The 23,328-nt window shown below is 35.5% G+C and overlaps 1 protein-coding gene across 1 annotated transcript in view; it reads left to right on the forward strand.

Moving 5' to 3' along the window:
• LRP1B (LDL receptor related protein 1B) overlaps positions 1 to 23,328 on the forward strand; it is a 380,905-nt gene that overhangs the window by 241,113 nt on the left and 116,464 nt on the right. Inside the window, exons 44-54 of the mRNA XM_040604928.1 lie at positions 122 to 241; positions 1,270 to 1,383; positions 1,571 to 1,720; positions 4,789 to 4,911; positions 6,621 to 6,740; positions 9,026 to 9,154; positions 10,131 to 10,253; positions 15,036 to 15,176; positions 16,272 to 16,459; positions 17,901 to 18,084; positions 20,134 to 20,219. Of these exons, the coding sequence (XP_040460862.1) occupies positions 122 to 241; positions 1,270 to 1,383; positions 1,571 to 1,720; positions 4,789 to 4,911; positions 6,621 to 6,740; positions 9,026 to 9,154; positions 10,131 to 10,253; positions 15,036 to 15,176; positions 16,272 to 16,459; positions 17,901 to 18,084; positions 20,134 to 20,219 (1,478 nt within the window). The remainder of the gene's footprint in view (positions 1 to 121; positions 242 to 1,269; positions 1,384 to 1,570; positions 1,721 to 4,788; positions 4,912 to 6,620; positions 6,741 to 9,025; positions 9,155 to 10,130; positions 10,254 to 15,035; positions 15,177 to 16,271; positions 16,460 to 17,900; positions 18,085 to 20,133; positions 20,220 to 23,328) is intronic.

Raw genomic sequence — 23,328 nt, forward strand, 5'->3', positions numbered from 1 at the left:
TCAAAAGCATTTTCATTTAAATTATTTTTTCTGAGATGTTTGTCTGCTTTAAATGTAAGGAGGCTATTTTTATCATGTATCATATCTAAATGAAATAATATGCTTGTACTTAACTTTTCAGAAAACAGAGGCTGTCGGAAGGGTTTCAAGCCATGTTCTAATCGCCGCTGTGTTTCAAGTAACAAAGTGTGTGATGGTGCAAATGACTGTGGTGACAACTCTGATGAACTTGACTGTAAAGGTAAATGACAATTACTTCCAGGGTGATTTCAGAATATTGCTCTGTAAATACTTAGTATGTAAATGGAAGAAGCTAGAAAACGCATATAACTATTGAAATTATAGGTGCTGGGATTTGGGGTTTTAGAATTGAAAAATAAGTAGGTACGTGCTGGTATGTTTGAGAAAGCATATGTGGGCGTTGATATGAAGACAGATTTTGGTTTACACCTACAACTGTAGAAGTAGAATGGTTTTGGCTGTGGAAAAATCAGAAAATACAATTGCCGCTTCTTCTGTGAAGTAATAAATGAGAGAGTAGCTTTACTTCAAATGGAAGGGTTGGAAGATGGGTGATTTCTTCTCTGCATCTGCTGCACTGTTTCTTTGAAGTGGCTCGTGTTCTGTTTCTTTGCTTCTCAAATGCATAGCAATGTCTGTGTCCTTTGCAATACTTACTAGAATTTTTCTTCCTTTTTATATCGGAATTGCTTTCCTTTTGTCTTAAAACACGAATATTTACACCTGGGTATCACCAATGCATAAAGACCAGCTAGCAGACAACACACATCCTTAGTTACAATTCAGAAAGACTGGAATGGAAATTATTCCACAACATATATAGCTAAACCTATGTAGCTGTGGTAACTAGCATTTTGTTGAAAGCACTGCATGGTTTTTAATTGTTTAGCTGAATATGAGTAGTATGAGTAGAGAAAAGCACACAGGCAAAACCACCAGCCTGGTGTTACATGAGAAAAATCTGAGAAATTCATAGACACTACATGAATGTGCTTCCTTCCTCACATGGTGATTATCTCAAATTGAGTTGACATCTGGAGAGAGGCTCAGAAAATAAATTAAAAAATTAGAAACTTTTGCTTTAAAGTGTATTAGACCTTTTATTTCTTCTTAATTTTTAGCTATGGAAAGTACAGTGTGCTATGAATACCTCATTCTAAAAGGTAGAAGGTTTAAACATAATACAATATGCATCTGAAGACTCTGTTTAGTACACAAATTTCCATCTTTTATAACCCTATATTATAGATTCAACGTGTGCTTCAACAGAATTCCATTGTGCAGATGGGGTCTGCATTGGAAAATCAGCACAGTGCAACCAGATCATTGATTGTGCAGATGCTTCAGATGAAAAGAACTGTAGTAAGTTTGTGTTTGTGCTTCATCGTAGCATCTGTTCCGTGATTATTCTTTGTTATATATTATTTAATACATAGTCATTACTTGTTGGATGACAGCAGCTGCATGGTCTGTGCAAACTCAAGCTAAACCTGAAAACCATACTATTCTGCATTAGGTATGATACAGTAATTTGCCATCTCTTTTACAGATAATACAAACTGTGCTTACTTCTACAAACTTGGAATAAAATCTTCTGGGTTTATTAGCTGTAATTCAACTTCACTTTGTATACTGCCAGAATGGATATGTGATGGATCTAATGACTGTGGAGATTATACGGATGAATTAAAATGCTCAGGTAACGTGAAAAAGAAAAAAAAAAAGGAAAAAAAAATTACTTTTTTTGAAAAATATATTTCTATATTTCTGGTTCTTTTTTCTAATTGTGTTGCAAAATGTTTATTCAGCCAGTAGTGTTTTGTTTAATACAGATATTAATATAATGCTGAATGCTGGTGTTTTTTCACCAATTTGTGTTTCATTAGATTTTAGAAATTACCGCTGCATTTTTCTGAAGGAAACTGTAATGTCTAGCTTCCTATTTCCTCCAGGTTAGGTCTGTCATTAATCATTTTTATTTAAGTAAAACATTAGTCATTAAAATGTCAAGTTCATCAAGCATCAGCACAATCACTCAGGAACTTTTATTAGCTGCTGCTTTAGTGGATGGTATTTCTTGCTTACTTTTGTTACTTCCTCTTTTATTTTCTTGGGGTACTTGGGATAGGCTGTCAGGGTAGAATCCAGGGTTATTGCTTTTGTGATTGTTCTGGTCTTCAGCCAGTAAAAAGCAATCATGGTATGCTTAAGTCCTAGTCCCAGGGCTGAGATTGTTTATATTATATTGAATATTAACCAATGAATTATTCACAATAATGAATTCTTACCTAATGAAGGATGGCGTTTATGTGTTTGCTCCTTTATTAGCTAAACCCCCTCATTTAAGTTTGAGAATATTAAGTTCAACTTGTAAGCTTATCTATGAATAAAGAAGTGATAAACTGTATTTAGAATGAGAACGCTTTAATGAACACAAGTATATTGACACATATTTGTAGGATTAGGCCCATCCTATGAAATTCTTATCAAACTGTAGACAGCGCACTAGTAAAGAAAGTCTGGGGACAGCAAGCCTTTATCTCCACTCCTGCACCTTGAGCTTTTATACAAAAATCTATAAAACAAAAAATTAGTAGTATTTCTTACTTACAGTATTCCTGTTACTATCATGTTCCAGAACTTCATTCATTCTTTTAATTTCTAGTCTACATGTATTCCAGTTTATACCTGTTCTTAGGCTGAGAAGGACCCTGTAGTCCTTCAGTGATCATTTACAATGGCAAATAAGCCAAGGCATTTCAGAATCCCTGCTTTCAAGGTACGGATATCTGTGTCATCTTAGATATCTCAACCTACATCTCTCTTGAATATACCAGTACCAGTAGCCAGTGCAGCAGATGAAATCTTACTTTTGCCTTGTATCAGTGCAAGTATGTTTTAATTTTTTATATTTGTTTTCATAATTGACGCTTGCTAGATTGTAATTGTCCTGTGACCAATACCTTTCTTTCTTCTAAGAATTAGTATTTAGTAAGAATAAATATTTACTAATTGATAAGTGTTATTCATTGGTAAAAATAAATCTTTTAATTTTATGTTGTTAAATACTGTCCATTTTTTGCCTAGTAATTTACGTAATCTGATTATTTCCATTTAGTATTCTGTTCTTCTGTGTCATAAATCCCATTGTCTCACCAGAAGCTTCCATTAGAATTCTCATATGTTTTGTGCCAACTTTACTGATGAAAATGTTACCAGGATCCAGAAGGAACCTAGAACTTCAGCACTCATGTCAATCAACCTGACGTTCAGAACTTTGAACCTTCCTATAAGCAGATGCATATTAAGTTATAGTTCCCATTCTAATCTCCATATTCTCCAGATTACCTATTAAATCTTTAGAATTTCCAGTATATAACACTTCATTGATCTTAAAATAGCTGAGATTTATTTTATTTTCTTGGACTATAGTGGGTTTTTTTCCATACCAAAGAAGATTTTCAGGGCAGTGTGCTATAGCTTCAGTAAACTAATGTTGCATAAGTAGACTAATGTTGCATTTTATTCCATCGTCCATTTATTTGTATTACTTTATTCTGTCTTTCAAGTGTGTTCAAAAATGTTCCATCATCTTAATGTCTGACTAATTGCCTGGATCATTCCTTCCTTTACTTCGAAGCAATGCCATTCCGATTCAACCTACATGTGATTTCATTTGCCATTTCATTCAAAACCGATCAACTTTGGCACATTAAGTTTTTGAGTGTTGTTTCTGTTATGAATATGAAAATTCCCATTAACAGACTTGGTTCAGTGTCATTGTTCTTACAGAAAATTAAGGCAAAATACTCATTTAGTGGTGGCTATACTTAGACAATGTTTAATATCTACGCAGTCATCATAGACATCAGACATCCCACTTCTTTCTTCCTTTTTTTTTTTTTTTTTTTTATTCATACAGCTGTAGAAGCCATAAAAATGATAACTTTAACTTTCTTTTTCGGGGGTGGGAAACAAAATCAGTGTCAATAGCCCCCAGTATGTTAAGGGAATAATAGAAACCTTGGCAGAGAGCTTCAGTGACCTCCAGTGCTTGGAACTAGTGTGTATTGCGGGGCTTTTCCCAGGCAAAGACCTTGCTTGAGATTTTAAAAATAACCTGTGCCACTCACTAGACTAATACTTGCGCTTACGTCATGAAACTAAATATATGGTATGTTTTCTTTCCTCACATCAGTTTTCTAAGCATTCATAAAAGTAAAATCTTAAATTACTCTCAAGAAAAAAGGCATGGAAGAAGAACTTTTTAATTTGTGAGTCTGAATCTCTGGCTCCAACATCAGTGACATAGCTCCCCTTAGTCAGTGCATGCAGCAGATTCATAGCTTATCCCAGTGAATGTGATAAAAATACTGCCACACTTAGTTTATCTTGTATATGATGGCAGATAAATCAGAAGGGCAATTTCTTCAGCTGGTGTAAGACAGCAAGCAATGTTCACCTGCCTGAGCTCAAAAACCTGTAAACTGAACTACTTTCCTCTGTAGGTCCTGTTAATTTAGTTTGTAGCTGTGCTATGATTCTTCTCCAAAGAAATAAAGTCTTTCAGCTTCCTACACTACTTAGCTATCAGTATTTGCCAATTTGTATGAACACAATTAAATAATATAAGTAGAATTTTTTTCCCAGTTTTTAGACATAAACACTTTGTTGTCCATTAGTATTCAGAAAATCAGCAGAAATGTATTAGGCTCCTAATCATACTAGTAGAGACCATTTTACATTACATTCTTTATTTTGTCACAGTTCAAAACAAACCCACATGTGAAGAAAATTATTTTGGTTGTCCTAGTGGAAGATGTATTCTGACCACCTGGCTTTGTGATGGGCAGAAAGACTGTGAGGATGGAGTAGATGAATTGCACTGTGGTGAGCATTTTATCTTATTTGTATTTCTGTAATTACTAATGAACTTCAAAAACAGAAAGAAGCGTGAAGTTTTATCTCTGAGATTGAATTTTAGAGCTATGTAAAAAGGTCTTTAATACTGTATTTTCAGATTCAAGTCTCTAATGCGTCATGCTACCAATATTTGAAACACTGTCTCATGCCAGAATGAAAGCCCTATCATTGTGTTAATATTTAACAATTTCACTAATTCTTCATAATTCCTCATTAGGAAAGTTTTATAGATATGATCAGTTTATGTCAGTATCTTGATGCCAACAGGAAGTAACCAAAATATAACTGACATAAAAATAGACATTTCTTTGCATCAGAGGCCATATAGGTATAATTATTTAAAGTAACAGCAAAAGTGATGTGAATAAACCAGCATAAAATGTGAAGAGGTTAAATGTCCATTTTGCCTCAGATCTTTTAAGATTCTTCAATTCTGCTTAACTGAGGAGTAATGCAGGTTTATTTTATTCAGAGCAAGCTGGTCTTTTAACTTGATCTGTTCAGTTAATCCATACAAATTTATTTCTATAATTAAATTGTAGCAGAACAGCAAACAGCAATATCAAGTTTTCCTATTCCCTATTTAAATAAAACCTGAAATTTGTATATTACTTTTTTTTCTTCTTTACCACTTAACGTGACTGAAATGTTACTCTTTTCATGACCCAGTTTCCATTAGCATGCTTCCATGTTTGGTTTGAAGTTTACATTGTACATATACATCTTAGAATTTCAAAATTAGGAACTGTGGTGCAACTATGAAAATCAGTTTTTCTGTAGACCACATACATCAAGTGTCACGATGTTTACATTTGCAGGTTTTATTACACATACATACTTCTAGGCAATGTTGTAAAACCTATCAGCCATTTTTTGTGGGAGACGGAGAAGGGGGTTTATTAAATTCTTTTTTCCCTACTTACAGCTCTTACCTATTTTGAGGTACTCGTTACAATACTGTACTTTTAAATTCAGATTGCATTCCCTAAAATTCTTTTTATTGTTAATATTTTTTTTCATAAGTTAAAATAAAATTTATTCTTAAAGAAGTCTGTGAAAACTGGACAATGTGAAGGTTTCAGCAAAGGTCATAACAACAGCAGGTTTTAGAACAGTTGTGCAGACCAACTTTGAAATGCATAAGCATGCTGTTATTTTCAATGTATACAAAAGTGTAAATGGGATAACAGAATGAAAACACAGCAGTTTTTCTTGTGAGAGAAAAGAATATGAAATCTTTTAAATCTGGAGCTAAATACAGCAATACTAAAAGGAAGGCTTTGTTGGAAAATTTGGATAGTGCCATCTCTGCCCTGCTACCAAAACAAAGCAGTTCACTACAGTTAAAATATCCGTGTGAAATACAAAAACCAGACTTAAGTTTTTAAAGTGTTTCTTCTCATCCCACTAGCAAAATGTTTAAAAATATCAGAATGTAAAGTTTTTTTAATGTTTTACTATTTATTTATATGACTGTATGGGTAAATGTAAACTCCTGACCAACTGGTAACACCCTGAATACCAAGATTAGCAATATACTATGTTTGAGTGGTTTAGTACATTAAAACTGGGAGGACAGAAAGGAGCAGTGTGGAGGTTTCTAAACTACACCAGAAAAACACATGGATGCAGTAGTTTGCAAACCTAACAAATGCAGTGGCTGATGTCATTCCTAGATTCGTCTTGCTCGTGGAATCAGTTTGCTTGCTCTGCTAACAAATGCATCTCTAAGCAATGGACTTGTGATGGTGAGGATGACTGTGGAGATGGCTTAGACGAGAGTGATGCTATTTGTGGTAAGTACAATAATTTCAGTTCTGTATTGTATCAGGTCATACATACTGAAAGAGCCCAAGTGATCCAAGAAGGTGGTGGAAAGAGAGTAAGTACAGCATCTCCAAAGAGCATGTGCTTTAAGGAGAGGGTATTAGAGGGTATCGTCCCCCAGCCCTCTTCAAGCAGCACTAGATACGCTTTCGTGGGCACTGTATGATTTGTGTGTGCTCTGTCAGTGAAGACATAAATGGCACACCGGCACAGGCAAAAGGAGATCCAAACTATTCTCCAGTTCCCATCCTTGAAGGTAAAATCTCTGTATTGCTGTTTGAGTTTTACATTTCATTGATAGGTGCTTGAAACTCTAAATTTGTTGGGTTTTTTACCTAGCTCTTTCTCCTATTCCCTTTAATTTTTCCTACATACAGTCGTAAGCATTATTGCATAATATTCCTTTCAAATTCCCAAACCCTTCAAATTGCATAAGGAATTGAAAATTTTATTTCATTCTGGGGCTCAGTTGACTAGAAATGCATTTGTAATTTCTTTTCCAAAGATCACATTGTGTCAAGTCAGACTGTCACAATTTCGTTACATTTTATGTATTGGTTCCATCCTTCTCTGTGCTGTATTTTAAGAATTTCTTTTTAAAATATCACCTTCTATATATTTTTTTCGTTTTCAAAAATCCTGTTACCTAAAATCCATTCAACAAAGAGTATTTTATTCCATATTTCATTTGTGATACCACAGTAAAAATATTGTTGATAACTACTGTAAGTGTTAAGCAGACAAAGAAGAAATCTCTTCAGCTTATGTTCAGTTGTGGTTTGTTAAAGTAGTTCCCTAATCAAACACAGATATAGAAATGCCAACAAATGAAAGCGCTGAAGGTGGAAATTTTACTGTTCTAATATGGCAAAATATGAATTAATTACATAACTTCAAGCTGACATCTATCTACAATACATTTTTTTCATGGCATTCAGGTTATGCCTAGGACTGGGGAGTTTAAGGCGATGTCTGTTTGAAGTGGAAGTTTTGTCTCTGCCTCTCTCCCCTAGGAAGAGGAGAAGGTGTGAAATGGGAAGACAAACACTTCACCTGGAACTACTGTTGAGCAATGTGAAACCCTAAGAAACATCCAGGCCTGAAGCTTAATAGCAAATTTAGAGTAGCAAATAGAAAAAAGGAGAGGAAAACAAAGGCCACCAAATCACAAAGTGCCACTACAACATAACAATTTTTTTTTCTCCATTTAAGGTTGTTCAGAATTACTTCTTTTGCTATCTTGACTTGCAATACATGGTAGATCTGTTATTAGAAGGCAGTCCACCAATAAAATTGTAGGCAATCTCTTGAAGAGGGAAAACCACGCTCGTTATGAAAAGGGGAGAGTTAAGGCTGTATTTCTCCTTGGAAATGGGGAAGATCAGAGTTGCAAGAGGAAAAGAGAATCAAAATTGCTTCAGATTTTTCAGTCTTAAAAATTCAATATTTATTTAACATGAAGTTTAACTTCAGAAGTATAAAAAAAGTGGCAAGTGAGTATAAGGAAACAGAAGTTGTCTGTCTTGCAGAAATAATACAACCCCCCCCAGATTTTGAATTTGTTTTACTATTATATTGATTTCTAATTAGAATTAATAGAAAATACACTGACTTCTTTTTAGTGAAGTATATTTCACTTATCCAAGAGAAAACATTAAATCATGGATTGCATGAAGGTTTACTTCCAAACAGAGCACAATGAATCCTAGGATATAATATTCTTATCTGGAGAAAAGGCTTTTTTAAAAAAATATGAGTCAATTAGACAATATGTTGAGTTATTTGCATTAGAACTGTCAGATATTTTCTTACTACCACAACTGTTATACTTGGTACACACTGTTCTCATCTACATGGGGTGGCTCACACAAGTTCTCCATACCTTTAGCCTCCCAGCACGGAGCCTGGCGATGTGGGGGTTACCCAATTTACATTATTAGTTCCTTTGTTCCATCAGTCCAGCCATACAGTCAAACATAAAGAACAAAATTGGTTTGAAAAGTTATTCTGCTGGATAGTTTTTGCAAAGTATGGTAAATTAGATTTCCTTGCAGATAAGATCCTAAATAAACAAATGGAAGAAATAGTAGATTGTCGAAATCTTACTGTAAAATACAGTCTTAGCCAGAATGGTTATCATACTGTGTAGAACAAAATCTTTTTTCAGTTTTATTTTAAAATGAGAAACTCTTACTCAGTCCCTTAAAAAAATCAGTTAGGGCGTGTGCAGGACTCACATTCCATGTTTTTTCAGGCTCAGTGACCTGTGCAGCAGATACGTTCAGTTGCTTAGGCTCCCATGCCTGCGTTCCGCAGCACTGGCTTTGCGACGGTGAAAGAGACTGCCCTGACGGGAGCGATGAGCTGTCGCCAGCAGGCTGCGGTATGTTTGCTTGCATGTTCAAAACATACAGTATTTCTTTTCTTGACACTTTTGTCTTTACAGTATCCAGATGCTTTTTGTGTCTGTTGCGTCATGCCCTTATACTGTCAATGTTGTTAGTAAAGATTGATGGACCACACGTGAGCCGTACATACCAGGATCCTTCAACGTTATTATCAGCCTAACATCTTCAGGTTCTGGTAATACATACGAGGCACACCAGCTGAAGATCTGTGTGACTCTCACGTCATAGACATTATACAGCACGTTTACTACTGAAAATTAGCACATTATTGACTATGCAGTTTTATTACTGTTCCTGAAGAAAATAATGCTGCGTGTCAGGGAGCTTGTGCATTGAAAAGGGAGATACAGTTCTGTCTCCAATTTTTTTCTGGCTAATTGTTCAGATCTCAATGTCCCTTGCCCTATAAATTATTACTTCTAGTCTTCTGAGAAATATTTTCATTAAAAGCATCAGGAGTTCAGTAATAGTTTCATTAGGAGGTTTGTTTTATTAATGTATATAAAGATGGTGTAGGTTAAAAACATTGAAATACATTCTGTCCACTAAATGCATGTTCCATCACTTATCATTTCTCAGCTGAGTTATATTTTGAGTGTTTATTGATTTTTAAAAAAAAACTCGTGTTCAGAAGCGGAGAAACATAGGAAAGACGTCTGTACTTCCCAAATGTTCTCAGAGGCAGACCTTGGGTTAGTTGTAGATAGCAGCAACTTCTTAAGGTTTTCTGTCTTGCAGTACATGAGATTTTAGCTATCCTTACTACTTTAGCTGTCAACGAGTAGCTCTTTCTGCTATGGAATTGTGTGGTGCTCTTTGTGTGTGACTCAAAAGTTAGGGTATTTCCATTGAATCCGCTCAGACTGACTATGTCTTATTTCATCTTTCTGTAAGAAAATGGCTGTATATCTTACTGTTCTCAATTTCATTTATTTACTGTATTTTCCTTAGCTCCTAATAACACTTGTGACGAGAATGCTTTCATGTGCCATAACAAAGTCTGCATTCCCAAACAGTTTGTGTGTGACCATGATGATGACTGTGGAGATGGATCAGATGAATCTCTGGAATGTGGCAAGTATAACAACATTAGAGTAAATAGAAAAAATTCAGAGTGGTAACTGTAAGGCCTTCTGCAAGATGTGTTACTTTAGATCACTATTGAAAAATAAAGCTCTTAGCTTTTTAAAGTTGTTTTGATGTTAACATTTAAATTATGCAGTAATGAATTCAATTGGGTATTAACTTGGAGCTGGAGCTAGAGTGACAAATAATTTGCTGTAGTTGTGACTTACACTTGATGGCTAATAACATTTAACAGAATTAAAAATGTATAGTGTATAATTTGTTTATGATGTATGTATTTTTTGTCTTTGTCTCTATACACATTTTTTCTAATAAATTATGAAACATCTCTGTCATGACTATCACTGCAGTTAAATTATGCCATCTAAAGCCATAACGGAGTGTTTTAATTGTCACCAATTATATGAATTCAGGGTTTCTTATATTTTGTGAATATTTGCACAGCATATCTAGGCCATACTCTATATAAATAATATTTATGGAAAATACAGAACAACTATTGTGTCCAAAAAGACATATTATCGATTATCATGCCAGATTTTGTGCAGTTAAAACCTATATTGCATGTTTACTCTATTAAAATTGTCCAAGAGATAAGAACCACAGCAGAAGGTAGCTAGCTAGTGATGTATTTTAGGCATTTCTGCTGTACACACCACCTGAAGAGTGTGTGTGCATAACTGGAGTAAGTAGACATCTGAAGATTGTAAGGAAAAGCATGTTTGGTGTTTGCATTTAGTAAACTTTTTCATGTAAAGTTTGAGTCAAATGTGCAGTGGAATATTTTATGAAAATAATATAAGGTAGCAAATAAGCATTTATTTGTTTGCTGATCATACAAAACCAGATTTAATCAACATCACTTAGAACTGCATATGACGTGGAAAAAATCTGCTCCTGTGATGAACTGGGCAGTCACCAAGTTGTCCTTTCTCTGTGCTTACCAGAAGTAGGCTGGTACTTACAAGGCAACGGCCATTTCTGCCTCATCAACATTAGGCAGGTCAGATCAGGAGATCACCTTTGAAACAGACCTCCCACTCACCCCCACGTACTGTGTTTTGGCTCACATGGAGCAGTGTCGAAGCACATGAACCGATGGGAAAAACCCACAAAACCCGTCTGAAGCCAAGCCGGTTGCTACACCTCAGCCACTAGCAGGCGTGAAGTCCACGGGAGCAGAAGAGAGCTAGCATGAAGTAAAATCCTGAAATGCATCTAGTGTGGATATTGGGCTCTCATTACCAGCTGTTTCATTTTGCTGTTCTTTCCCTTACTGAGCCACACCACTTGCCAGCGTAGACTTCTGGATCTTTGAAGAAAAAAGGGAACTAATGCGCTGTTCCTAGAAAACACCTTTTGCTTTTCACTTACATCACCTGCATAGGGTTTTGAAAGGAGCAGTTTGTGACGATAAGCTGTTGCAGGGAAAAATGGATCGGTTCATATAGTTTAAACCAAATCAGGATCAAAGCAGGTTATTGGTTTATTAATGGCAGATAAATAATTGGAAAATGGTGAAGTCTACAGTCAGTATCAATAGCAGTGATGCAGTAGATAAATCACACCTGCAAAATGTTGATAGAATTTACATATTTTTAAACATTATTTTATAATTGGTCCCCTGAAATTCTGAGCACACAGATACGCACAGAGCAGTTACACATGTCTTCTGCCCTGGCCCAGGGCACAAGGTTACTAGCACCATGCCTGCTGCTACAGAGCTCTCCTTGAAGCGCTCCTGGAGGGCAGCCAGGCAGCCACTTGGTGCACCCACCCGACCAGGTTCCAAGCACACACTGTTGTAGTGGCATCACTGTGTGCTTACACAGAGGCAGTTAGCTAGGGTCTGTGGCCAAAAGGTGAGAGTCAATCCACACAGTACTGAAACTAAATTATTTCCTCTGTTAGTAATAGCGTATGGGTGCCAGAACCCTTTACAGAAAGTGACTCGTTGTGGGTTTGTTCCTCCGATTAGCACTGTATGATCAATGGTGGCTGGAGTAGGAGAACATTTCTGATCAGATTTTACGTGGAAGCAGTCTTCGATTCTTAAATAAGTATTTAGAGCTAAACAGTCACGAACTTGGGAAATAAGTGCTTTTTTTGTTTGTTTTTTTTTTTTCTTCTTTGTGCTTATAATTTCTTGCTGGCGTATTTTGTTTGTTCTATAGCGTCATATACATCCACAGCCCCTTAAAATACTGACAAATAAATAGTGATAGTTTGACAGACTTTTGGAGAGAGACAGAAGGATGAAACAGCAACAGAAGCAGAGGATGTACAAACTTCTAATCTAATTGCAGTGTGGACCTGCCTTCGGGCACTGGCTTTATTTAATTTCTACCGAGTAAGCTGAAATCTACAGCAACATTTGTTATGTCTTGCACTGATGCAATGCAATTTTCTGTTTGCTGGTAATCAAATACGCACCTTAGTGTGTGACTAGTATGGTAAACTTGTTATACTGTAATTTTAGGAAAGGTTTACATTCCTTTATGAGAAAGGGAACTTACTCTTAGAGAGTAAGAATCAAATTCCAAACCGCACTTCTAAAGGTGTTGTGAGGATGTAAAAAAACCCTGCCTAATTCACCAAGATTTTAAATTCATCATTAATTCACCAAGATTTTAAATTTATCATTTCTGATTTGACTGCAAACTAGGGAGACTGATTATAGCTCTGTTAGATTTTAGAGCTAGACCTTTTGCACCTTGAGAAAGAGAAAAAAAAAAAAAGACACTCTTCAGCAACCAGTCTACTGAATGGAATGGAATTTGGATTGGTATGTATTCCTAAAAACTGAATTGAGGGGATCCCTTTAAAAATCTAGGGTTTGGTGTTTTCTAAATCTGTATCATTGATTAGTATATTTTCTTGTTTTTTCCAGAGTATTAGTCAGATAATATAAAAATGGGACTGGTGACTGGGGTAACCAGTTTTTCCTTGTATCAGAACTGGCATCTAAACAGATTTTAGAAGTTCACAATCATTCTAATCCTTCACGATTTCTTTGATGCAAGTTTTTATTCCATTATATAATCCTGAAAATAAAAAAACCAATTAGCAATTCTACTCAAGAATATGAAATTTCATCAAGAAGATCAAAAACTTTGTCATGTGGCTAAACAAAAGTCAAATAAAGGAATAGGAAGGATTTTCTTGTTTCAGTTTCCAGGCTTTGTCCTGTCATCCAGAGCAGAGGCAATACTAAGTAGAAGCCCTTGTTCTCCGCATTTGTAATAACCTTTCTGATGATGCCGTAGACATGTGGTAAAGCTGTTGGTCTGTAAAATTTTGCACTTTGAGTTGTCTCAGACAACCAAAAAGCTTCACCTTTTTTTCCATATCAAACCAGCCTATCTTCTCTCAAGCATGATCTATGTAAAAAAACAGAGGAAAAAAAATATCTTCAGGACACCACAGAATTATTTGAATTCCAAGTAATGTTTGTAATCGATGTAATAACATATTGCATTTTCAAAATAGTATGTTAACATATTTCTGAAGGACAGCTAAAGATATAAAAGAGATTTAAAGCTCTTGATGTAGACTTGTATCTCATCCCACATGGTCAAATGTTATGTCTCCATCTGCTATGAGAAAAAAAGCTCTACTAGATAGCAAGAAAGACAGTAATTAGAAAAAAGACCAATATTAGCATTCTGCTTTTAGAGTGTTGAAATTTAGCAGTGCTCGTTTCATGTGTTCAGAGCTTCACAGTGGAATCAAAGCTAGGTACTATGATTTGGAAATACTTCTTGGAAGCATCAAATCTTTTGATCTTAAAATCTGTGGGTTTTTTTCTAAGAGGAAAGAATGCTAAACTTAATCCAGCATAATTTGGATTTTTTCAAAAAAATTGCAAAATCATTCTTCATAATCAGAACAAGTGTTGCTACATAATTTTTACTTTTTTAACCATTTTCATATTTTTAATTGATTTTTAAACTAAATCAAGGCTTGCTTTCAAGGCTTTTCTAAATGACTACAGATTGAGGCAGAATTTATACACGTAGAGTGCAGGAGAAGTTAGACTTTTCTTTCCCAGACAGGAACATAATTTTTTTAATAGTTGGTTTAATGTTTTAGGTTTCTATAAATAGAAAGTGATTTCCCCTGTGGGAGTTTTTCATCTTTCATGTTCCAAAATTTAATAGAAAAAGCTAATTTTGTGCTGGCTTTTCTACATTTTTCTACTGCTTCTTGTTTTTGAACTCTAGGTTAAACAGCTGTCCTCTAAGAAGCAACTGTATGTGGTTTCCTTATTTCATGATATTTTATAATTTTCTGTTAGAAATCCACTTTAACTTTGAAAATTTAAAAATTTTAAATATATATATTTTGTAGCTATCTTAGAAAGTGCATGTTTAGTGTGGTTAAAATAATTAATGTTCTGCATGTTTTAAAGGGAAAGCATATAGTCATAAGCATATCGCAAAAGTATTTGCTGGATATGGTAATTTCTACAATATCTGTTAGAAGGCTATTTACTAATAATAGCAAAAAGTGAAATTAAACCTAGAAAGATTTATTTATGATTGAATGCGGCATAAGTGTTTTAGTTATGTGGGAATTGTTTCATGACTATACTGTACTGTGTAAGAGACATTTGATTTCTGTCATTGTTGGTAGATGCTCATCTATAAGCATGTAATGCTTTGTATCTATGGAACAAAAGATGCTTTTACTTATATTGCCTTGTATATGCAAAATTTTACGTTGAAAGTATGAAGCAAAGTATGAAATGATTGATTGCTCTATTTCTAGGGTATCGTCGCTGTCGTCCTGGGGAGTTCACTTGTGCTGATGGAAGATGCCTGTTAAATTCCCAGTGGCAGTGTGACGGTGATTTTGACTGCCCAGACCATTCTGATGAAGCACCTATAAACATAAAATGCAAAAGTTCAGGTTTGTATTGAATTTTTTGAATAACGTGTGTGACCTTTCTTTTTGGAAAGCAATGGCTTAGAGTCATGGTAAGGCAAACATAAAAGATTGTAGCTTAAATCTCCAGTGCTTTCATGGTGATATTCCTTATGTATTGCAAGGAGAACATATCAGCAGTCTTGTGCACCCAAAACCTCAGTTCACACAGTTGGAGTCACCAGTTCCTATGGCATAAGATGGCTACTAGTTCCTTAATGCACAAATTTGTTAGGACTGCAATAAGGTTATATTAATGTAATAATTCTCTAGCTTGCCCTGAAAATGTTTAATACACTCATTACACAGAAGTAGATTGTACAAAAAGGGGCATAAAGTTGTTCTTCCTACACATAATAAACACAGGTTTATTTTTATTAGTAAATTACTGAACAAATGAGATTGTTTTTATTGATATATTATGCTCCATGGACAAGTTTGCCAAGGTCTGACTGGGTTTTGAGAGGTAGGTGAATCCTGATGTGCATGTGATACTCTATTCTCTGCCTTTCTGGAACACCAAATGGGATCTAGATTCTGACTAGATCTTAGAACTTTATTGCACAGTAGCCCAGTCCTTTATACCAGTTTTGATGAAAATCACACATCTGCTTTGAGGTAAGGCAACGTACCTGCCTTATAGTTAAGTGTTCTGATTCTGATTTGAAGAACCTGGAATGAACATTTATGTGTGTCCTCAGACAAAGGCTGCATCAGAATTCAGTCAGTCATGTTACTGAACACCTCAGCATCCACAGCGGAGAGAAGCCATGCTTTTTAAGGTTTGTAAACTGTAGAACTAACAATATTTTGTGCAGAGGTAGAGGATTCTCAATTATATCAAAACAAACGCGTAGAAAGGAGTAATAACTTGAAGTATCCACACATTTTCCAGAACAGGAATACATTTTGAAGATGCTGAGAAGTAAAAAGGATTACAATCCTTTCAATAAGAAATGAATGTTCAATTTTTACACAATTGTTTCATCTCGCATGCACACATTGCAGCTGATTGATGAGTAAGTGCATTCCAAATACTAATGGACCACACCAAGCAGTGTTCTCTTTTTTGTTTTCCAGAGCAGTCATGTAACAGCTCTTTTTTTATGTGCAAAAATGGTGAGTGTATTCCTCAAAGTGATGTTTGTGATAAGAAAGAAGACTGTAGTGATGGATCTGATGAGAAAAGCTGCCACGTTAATGAATGTCTCAGTAAGAAAGTTAGTGGCTGTTCTCAAGACTGTCAGGATCTTCCTGTTGGATACAAGGTGAATAATTACAAAATGTGCTGTACTATAATGCAAATTCTTAATTGTTTCTTAACTACTGCATGATTTTAATAAAACTCCACTGTGTTGTACTTCCTTGTAATGTAGTAGCTTACCTGCCATAGAATATTCAAATTTTTATTTCCAGTAAGCAAATAATTGCCAATTATGTAAAAAAAACCCAAAAACCTGGTATAATGGAGACTTTAAGTCTATGGAAAGGCACATACAATGATTTAAACACAACAAATCATACTGCTGTATGCAGACTGCTGAAAATCAGTTGTGAAAAAGGAAAACTTGTAGGAGTGAATAACAGGAGTAGCTGTTTTCTCCAATTTTTCTTCCAAGTCAGAGAAACTTACAGAAATATTTAAATGAAGTATAATTGTCTTTGTTGCAAAATGAAACTGCTGTCTGAATGTGGTAGTGTTTCCTGAATGACCTGAATCTTCTCTTTGGCCTTGAGTCATCGAGTGGAATACTTTTTGGGTATTATGGAAACCCTAGCCTCTGACCTGTAAATAGAAGCTGAGAATAGAAGAGATTTTTTTTTTTTTTTTTTTTTTTGGGGGGGGGGGGGTGTTTTAGCCCTAAAGTAACCTTAACTGCACCCCCATACACTTAATTTTTTTTAATACGATATTGACCTGCTGAGAACTGTGTAATATCTGTCCAACATAGCTTAGCTCTAAAGGTATTGAAACCTCTAACAGTGTCCTAGTCAGGAGGCCACTGACTAGAGAGCTGGAGACAAGGTTGGGTGCAGCAAAAACCTTGCTGAAGCAGCATTACTGTAGAAAAAACATGTCATAGGCTTCTGCAGAGAGTAATACAGAGACTAAAGGAGGGAACATGGCACACAGTTTTCCACTGGTGAAACTATGCTCCTGTTTCAAAATTCTACCCAGCTGTATTTTGCATCATTCACGTTGCATATGATAGGCTTGCCACAGTGATCATCAGACCTCAATAAAAATCAGCTTCAAGAATTCTCATTCACATTACTGTGTTACACAGAACACTACATGTTACACTTCAAGAAAAAAAACCTAACAACTGTATATCTTTACCAAAAAAGCAGCTGAAAATAAAGGACTCCGAAGAGTCCATCAATCATCATTTTCATGCAAGAATCCTTTCCATATATTTGAAAAGGTGTGGTTTTCTTCAGTTAAAGAAGAAAGAGCAATTACTCTTACTTACTACAGGGTTATTTGGGAGGGATTGGTGCTTAGGATCACACCAGCAATAGCCGAAAAGAAATGTACGTATGTCTGCCTGTAAACAGTATAAAGAGCAATGTAATTATAACGTTGCTTGAAAAACTGAGACTGCATCGAAAAGTTTATGTCACTGACGTATTCAAAAGAAAGTATGTAAGATAAGAAATAGAATCAATAAGTAATTCAAAATGAATGTGTTTGTTTTTCTTTCCCAGTGCAAATGCTGGCCTGGATTCCTGCTGAAGGATGATGGCAAAACATGTATAGATATTGATGAATGTACGTCTGGGTTTCCCTGTAGCCAGCAATGCATCAATACATACGGAACCTACAAGTGCTTGTGTGCAGATGGGTATGAGATACAGCCTGATAACCTAAATGGCTGCAAATCCCTTTCAGGTGTGACTTTCTTTGTTGTTTTAATCCATAGTTTTATCCAAAATAATACTGTGAAATACCTTAGCCCCATGGTCTGTGTTACCCTTTTGTGCAAGATAAACAAGAATGACTTTGAAGTGCACTACCTCAATAAGCAATAGGAATGTGATTCAATGACTGAATGTAATAAGTTTTATTTTTAGTATGTATTGTGCTCAAATAATTTTTAATGAATGGTTACTGGATTATGAAAGTTTGAATTAGTAACTATTAGAAAATATATTAGGAAAGTTAAAATACATCATTTAATTCTGCTTCTGAGTCACATTGTAATATAATGCTTATGATAAGTGTTTAGAAGTATATATAATGCTTATGATAAGTGTTTCATCAACTTTAGAATATGAGAATGTACTTATAAACTTCCTGGTATGAAAAAGAGGAACAGGAAAAAATAATAGAAATTGCAAAATCTATTATTCCTATAGCATATGGAATCCTCCAGTCTTATATGTAATACACAGATACATATATATATATATATCAAGATATATAAGAAATGTGGTTATTTCCTCACCCTTCTGCCTGTGCCACTGATGTTTTTATGTGCTTCAGTGAGTGGGATTCACTGGATCAGTGAAAGGAAGAGCAAAATGTCAACAGGCAAGAAACAAAACCCCGTTACTGTGTTCTGCTGGATCTCCTTCATAGTGCAGGCAATCTTTGGCTTGAGCAGACTCCTCCCCTATTCCAGTCTTACACAAAGTTTGATTGTGTTTTGTTTTGAAATATCAAGAAACTTCTGTTTTCTTTCTAAATGATAAAAAGACTGGAACCTCTGGCTGCCTCACATTCCTGTTTCAGGCCCTTCCCTGAGTAATCAGCGGAAACACAGGAGGGGGCAGAAAAAATAGAATCTGTTTTTTTGCTTTACTACTACCTCATGCCTTGCAAGCCCCTCATACATTTAGAAGCCATAGATCACTCAGAGGAGAAGGGGAGCTGGAACACATCGTAGTACAGTTTATCAGAGTTGTAATACATCAAACTTCAAAAGTGATCTTGACAAAGCTGTTTGTGCTGTGGCAAGGATGGTTGTGCTGCAAGGAGGTGCCAGCATGTGAATGTTTGGCCAGATGCTGATTTCTTGCATAAATTGCCTTGAACTCTGTACAACTGCGCAGAGAGCTACAGCCCATCTCCACAGACCGCTAACAGCGCTGAGGGGGATGCCTCGGAGCATTAAAAACTGGAGAATGTCTTGAGAGTTGAAGATAAAATGCAAGCAAGGTGGTGCAGTGTATTCAGTACAAGAGTAGGCTGGACACCACATTACATGCCAGAATGTGTGAGCAGTACATACAAGCCTTTAATACATTTTTAATTATTACTAGTGGGTTGGTTTTTTTATTATTTTAGCTGAGGTCTCTATTAATAAAGCTAAAATTATTTATTTGGGGTTTTTTTTACTATTATGTATGTCAGTGTCAGAGATGTTTTAAAGTGATTCTATAATTGAGCATCATCTGAAGGAATTTTTTTTTATAAACTGAAAGAACAGGTGTAAAAAAAGCTGAATCTTGCTTCACTTCAGAACTAGCAATCAAGGTTTGTCCAAATAGCTGTTTCTTTATGTCTTTACTGTTCTGAGTACTGAAATCTCAAAAAGCAATGGTCAAAACATGCTTCATTTGCCACCGTAACAAATTACAGTCTTGGTGATAACGTGAAAGTGAATGTTGAAATTAAAACAAGTGGTATGAAATATATTTCAAATTTAATCTCTGACATTAAATTAGGAAAAAAATACAGAATGGTTCCCATATTACAAAGGCAAAAAAATTAAATTACATTGAAAGATATACTAATTGATTGCTTTGTTCATTTTTATACTGCATCATTGATCTTTCTTGGAACATTTGAATGTTTTAAATATTTCTTTCATCCATAACATTGATCAGAGCATGTAACATTTATTTTTCAAACCATCTGTATTTCAGCATTGTATTCCTGATTTTCCATAAATTAACGTAAAAGCTAGTCTAATATATTCTTTCTCCCGGGGTTTAGATGAGGAACCTTTCTTAATTCTGGCTGATCATCATGAAATAAGAAAAATTAGCACTGATGGATCCAACTACACTTTGTTGAAACAGGTATAACCATAGTACCATGCTCTAAGTTTATCTCAATACTTTTATTCTTTTCAAAGTGTGCAGCTGACAGAAACATCATCCTACAATTGGCATTGTATGCACCATAGAACAACTGCAGTATCTTCAGAGTTTTTATAATATTTTAAATTTACTATTTTACCTGAATTTGACATGATTAAAGCTCAGGCAGTTGTTTCGTCAGTCATTCTGATGTACTAAAAAAATTATGTTATTTGTGATCTTCTTCCATTGCAACATGTTTTGCACAATTTCAGTTTTCAAAAGAAAACCCAAAAAATCTGTTTGGCCGTGTATTATTTGGGCTACTTATTGTCATAATCCAAATCTATTTTTTATATTTAGACAGACGATTCCAAGATTTATGGTATTACAGTACATGAAGTTCTATCATTGGCTAAATCTAATTTTTTAAAGAATTACTCTAAATTACCATAAAAGGAGAAAAATAACTTATGTGAAAAAACTACAGAAAGAGAAAGTCACCCAGTAAATACAGAGCTGTCATTTTTAGTGGTTTCTGCTCTGCTTCTATGCTTCACCTAAGTGTAGTTACTTACCACAGATTAGAGTTCCAAAATATGTTTTCATAAAAACGTTATTTCCTTGGGTACTAATTAATCAATTGTAGAAAGACTAGAAAATCAGTTACTGGCTGTCAATACTGTCAGGCTTTTTGTGACTTCTTGTGTCAGTAAGCTGTGCATCTTAATGTCACAAGAGAGGTGCTCAGGTCTTCACAGCAGTAATTACAAAATTAACCATCTTGCATTAAACATTGGCTTTATTTAAGCATAGCAAGCATTATGTTAAAGTCTGTTCTTTGAAATTCTTCTGACTACCTCTCATTTACATCTCACTGCCTCTCTCCTCTTTTGCTGGTATATCTATTAATAGCAGCCTGTGAAAAGGGGGGAGCAACAGTAAATTTTCTTTATGGTTGGTGCTGACAGATTGTCTCAGAGCTTCATCAATCTTGGATTTAATGGACTTCTCTTCAGTAAGTTACAGACCGTGTAGCTCCAGCCACTGAAGAGAATCTGTGTTTTCCCTATCACATTAATTCACTAGTCTAATAAATACCTCTGCTATTGAACCTATTGGCCTTTGATCCTACTAATATGACGTTTTTAAAAGCATCCAGATTTGAAAGCAGGAGAGGGAGCCATACCAGCAGAACAGGTGGGCTGTCTTCCTCATAAGGACATCTTTTTGTCCTTGTAATGTTACGATGGATCAGCTCGCTCTTAGACATCTACCAGGTGAAGGCAGATACCAGAGCTGTTCTGGCAAAGAAGCTAACCCACCCTTCTCTGTTTATTTGATCTGTGCTTTGCCATTTTAACAGCTGTTCATATAAACTCAGAGTAAAGGAGCTGAAAGTAGGAGCTCGTTCAATCTCTGAGTTGTTACACACCAGCTTCTTCCCCTGGTGGTGCTTTTTTTTTTTGTTTTTCTTCACATATACATAACCAGTACAACTGTTTGAATTCTCATGTACGTTCTTTGCCTTCCATTTCCTTCAGTCCGAGTCATCAAAATCCTTTGGGTTTCCACAGACAGAGTAGGTAGAGGGAATCCTCCTCGTTATCTGTGATATCTACCTACTTTAGTTTTTTAATTGGAGTACCTAGGCTACAGTGTGCCATGTCTAACAGGAAGAAACAAAACTGCAGGTTTGAGATGACAGACTAATGCAGTTGATGCTGTTTCAAGGTTTCCCTAATTCCTTCTGAAAGCAGATTACATGAGAAAAGACAAAGAATTATGCTAGGAGGACTCAAAAGTGACTTGTAAATCGTGAAGAGGAGATCTAGTGCCTGGACCTAGACCTTGTTGCAGGGGTACAGAGATAATTTTCCCTGCACTTCATGTTCTGATAAATACTGGAACTGACCCAAAATAAGACACTTAAAACCAGACAGTCAGTCCTCTTTATTAGTCTGAATACTTAAGAAACTTTTACAGCATTGCAGAATATGGATATAAGGCTGATTTTTCACAAATTACTGACTTTGATTTGCTAGAATGATATAAATTTGTGATAGCCTTTTCTATTCGATAACCTGTTATCTCCTTTGTTAAGAATTTGGGTTGGGGTTTTATCTGTAGATGCGTTGATACTAGTAGTAGAAAGAGGCAGGAGAAGCGTTTTGCAGCACAGTTACAACTGGCAGAGCTGCAGTAGGTTTTGTTAAAACACTGTGTGCGTGGGTATGTGATATTTGAAAATCAGAGTGGTCCTCTAACACTGTATTGGTTTGGGCTTTCCTTAATGATGGTTTGTGCAGCCTAATCACTCTTTTCCTCTACATTTTTGTCAAAAGATAGATTTGCAGTATTACAGCGTAGTAGTTGGCAGATAAGCCGAGCATCACTTTCTGTACAATTAAATATTGTTGTTGTTAGTTTGTTTTAGAGTTGACTAGTCCAGTACATCCCCTCTACGACTGTGAATTACATTAATGAGGGAGGTTGCTGATCTACCTGAAAGTAGAATGTCATTGGGCTGATAAGGGACTTAACTGCTCTTGCGGTTTGAAAAGGAGTGCAGACTGTGGCCGTTCTTTTTACCATTTCTGCTCCATCTTTGATTGATAACAACATTCTTGTATATTAAGAATAATTGTGATTTCGCTACATATCAGAATGCTAAGCAGATTATGGGGCAAGGCTTTCTTAGTCTCAGATAAGGAAATAAGAGTCATCATCTGAATGCAATACCCTTTCTTTCTTATCTGCCATTTGGAATGAAAAGCTGTTATTATATGACTGCTCTTTCCAGCCTGTAGGAATACCACAGATATCATCACCACTCTTGCTTATAATGTATTGGCCTAGTAATTAGAGCCGTAGGAATCTTCCAGATGCCTGCTGGATCTCTAACTTTCACACTTGATGTATATACTACCTCTGTGTGTGTATGCACATATCTATCTGTACACAGTGCCTATAACATAGCATCTAAGAATTTAAAACCTCCTTATTCGGGAATTAAAATTAATGCTTTTTAGAACATCTAGGTTTTGAATTCCTGAGTAAATAATAATGAAATGTTTTCATTAAATAAAGATAAGAAATGTTATGCGAT

This window comes from Falco naumanni, chromosome 8, assembly GCF_017639655.2.
Source record: "Falco naumanni isolate bFalNau1 chromosome 8, bFalNau1.pat, whole genome shotgun sequence".
Lineage (NCBI taxonomy): Eukaryota > Metazoa > Chordata > Aves > Falconiformes > Falconidae > Falco > Falco naumanni.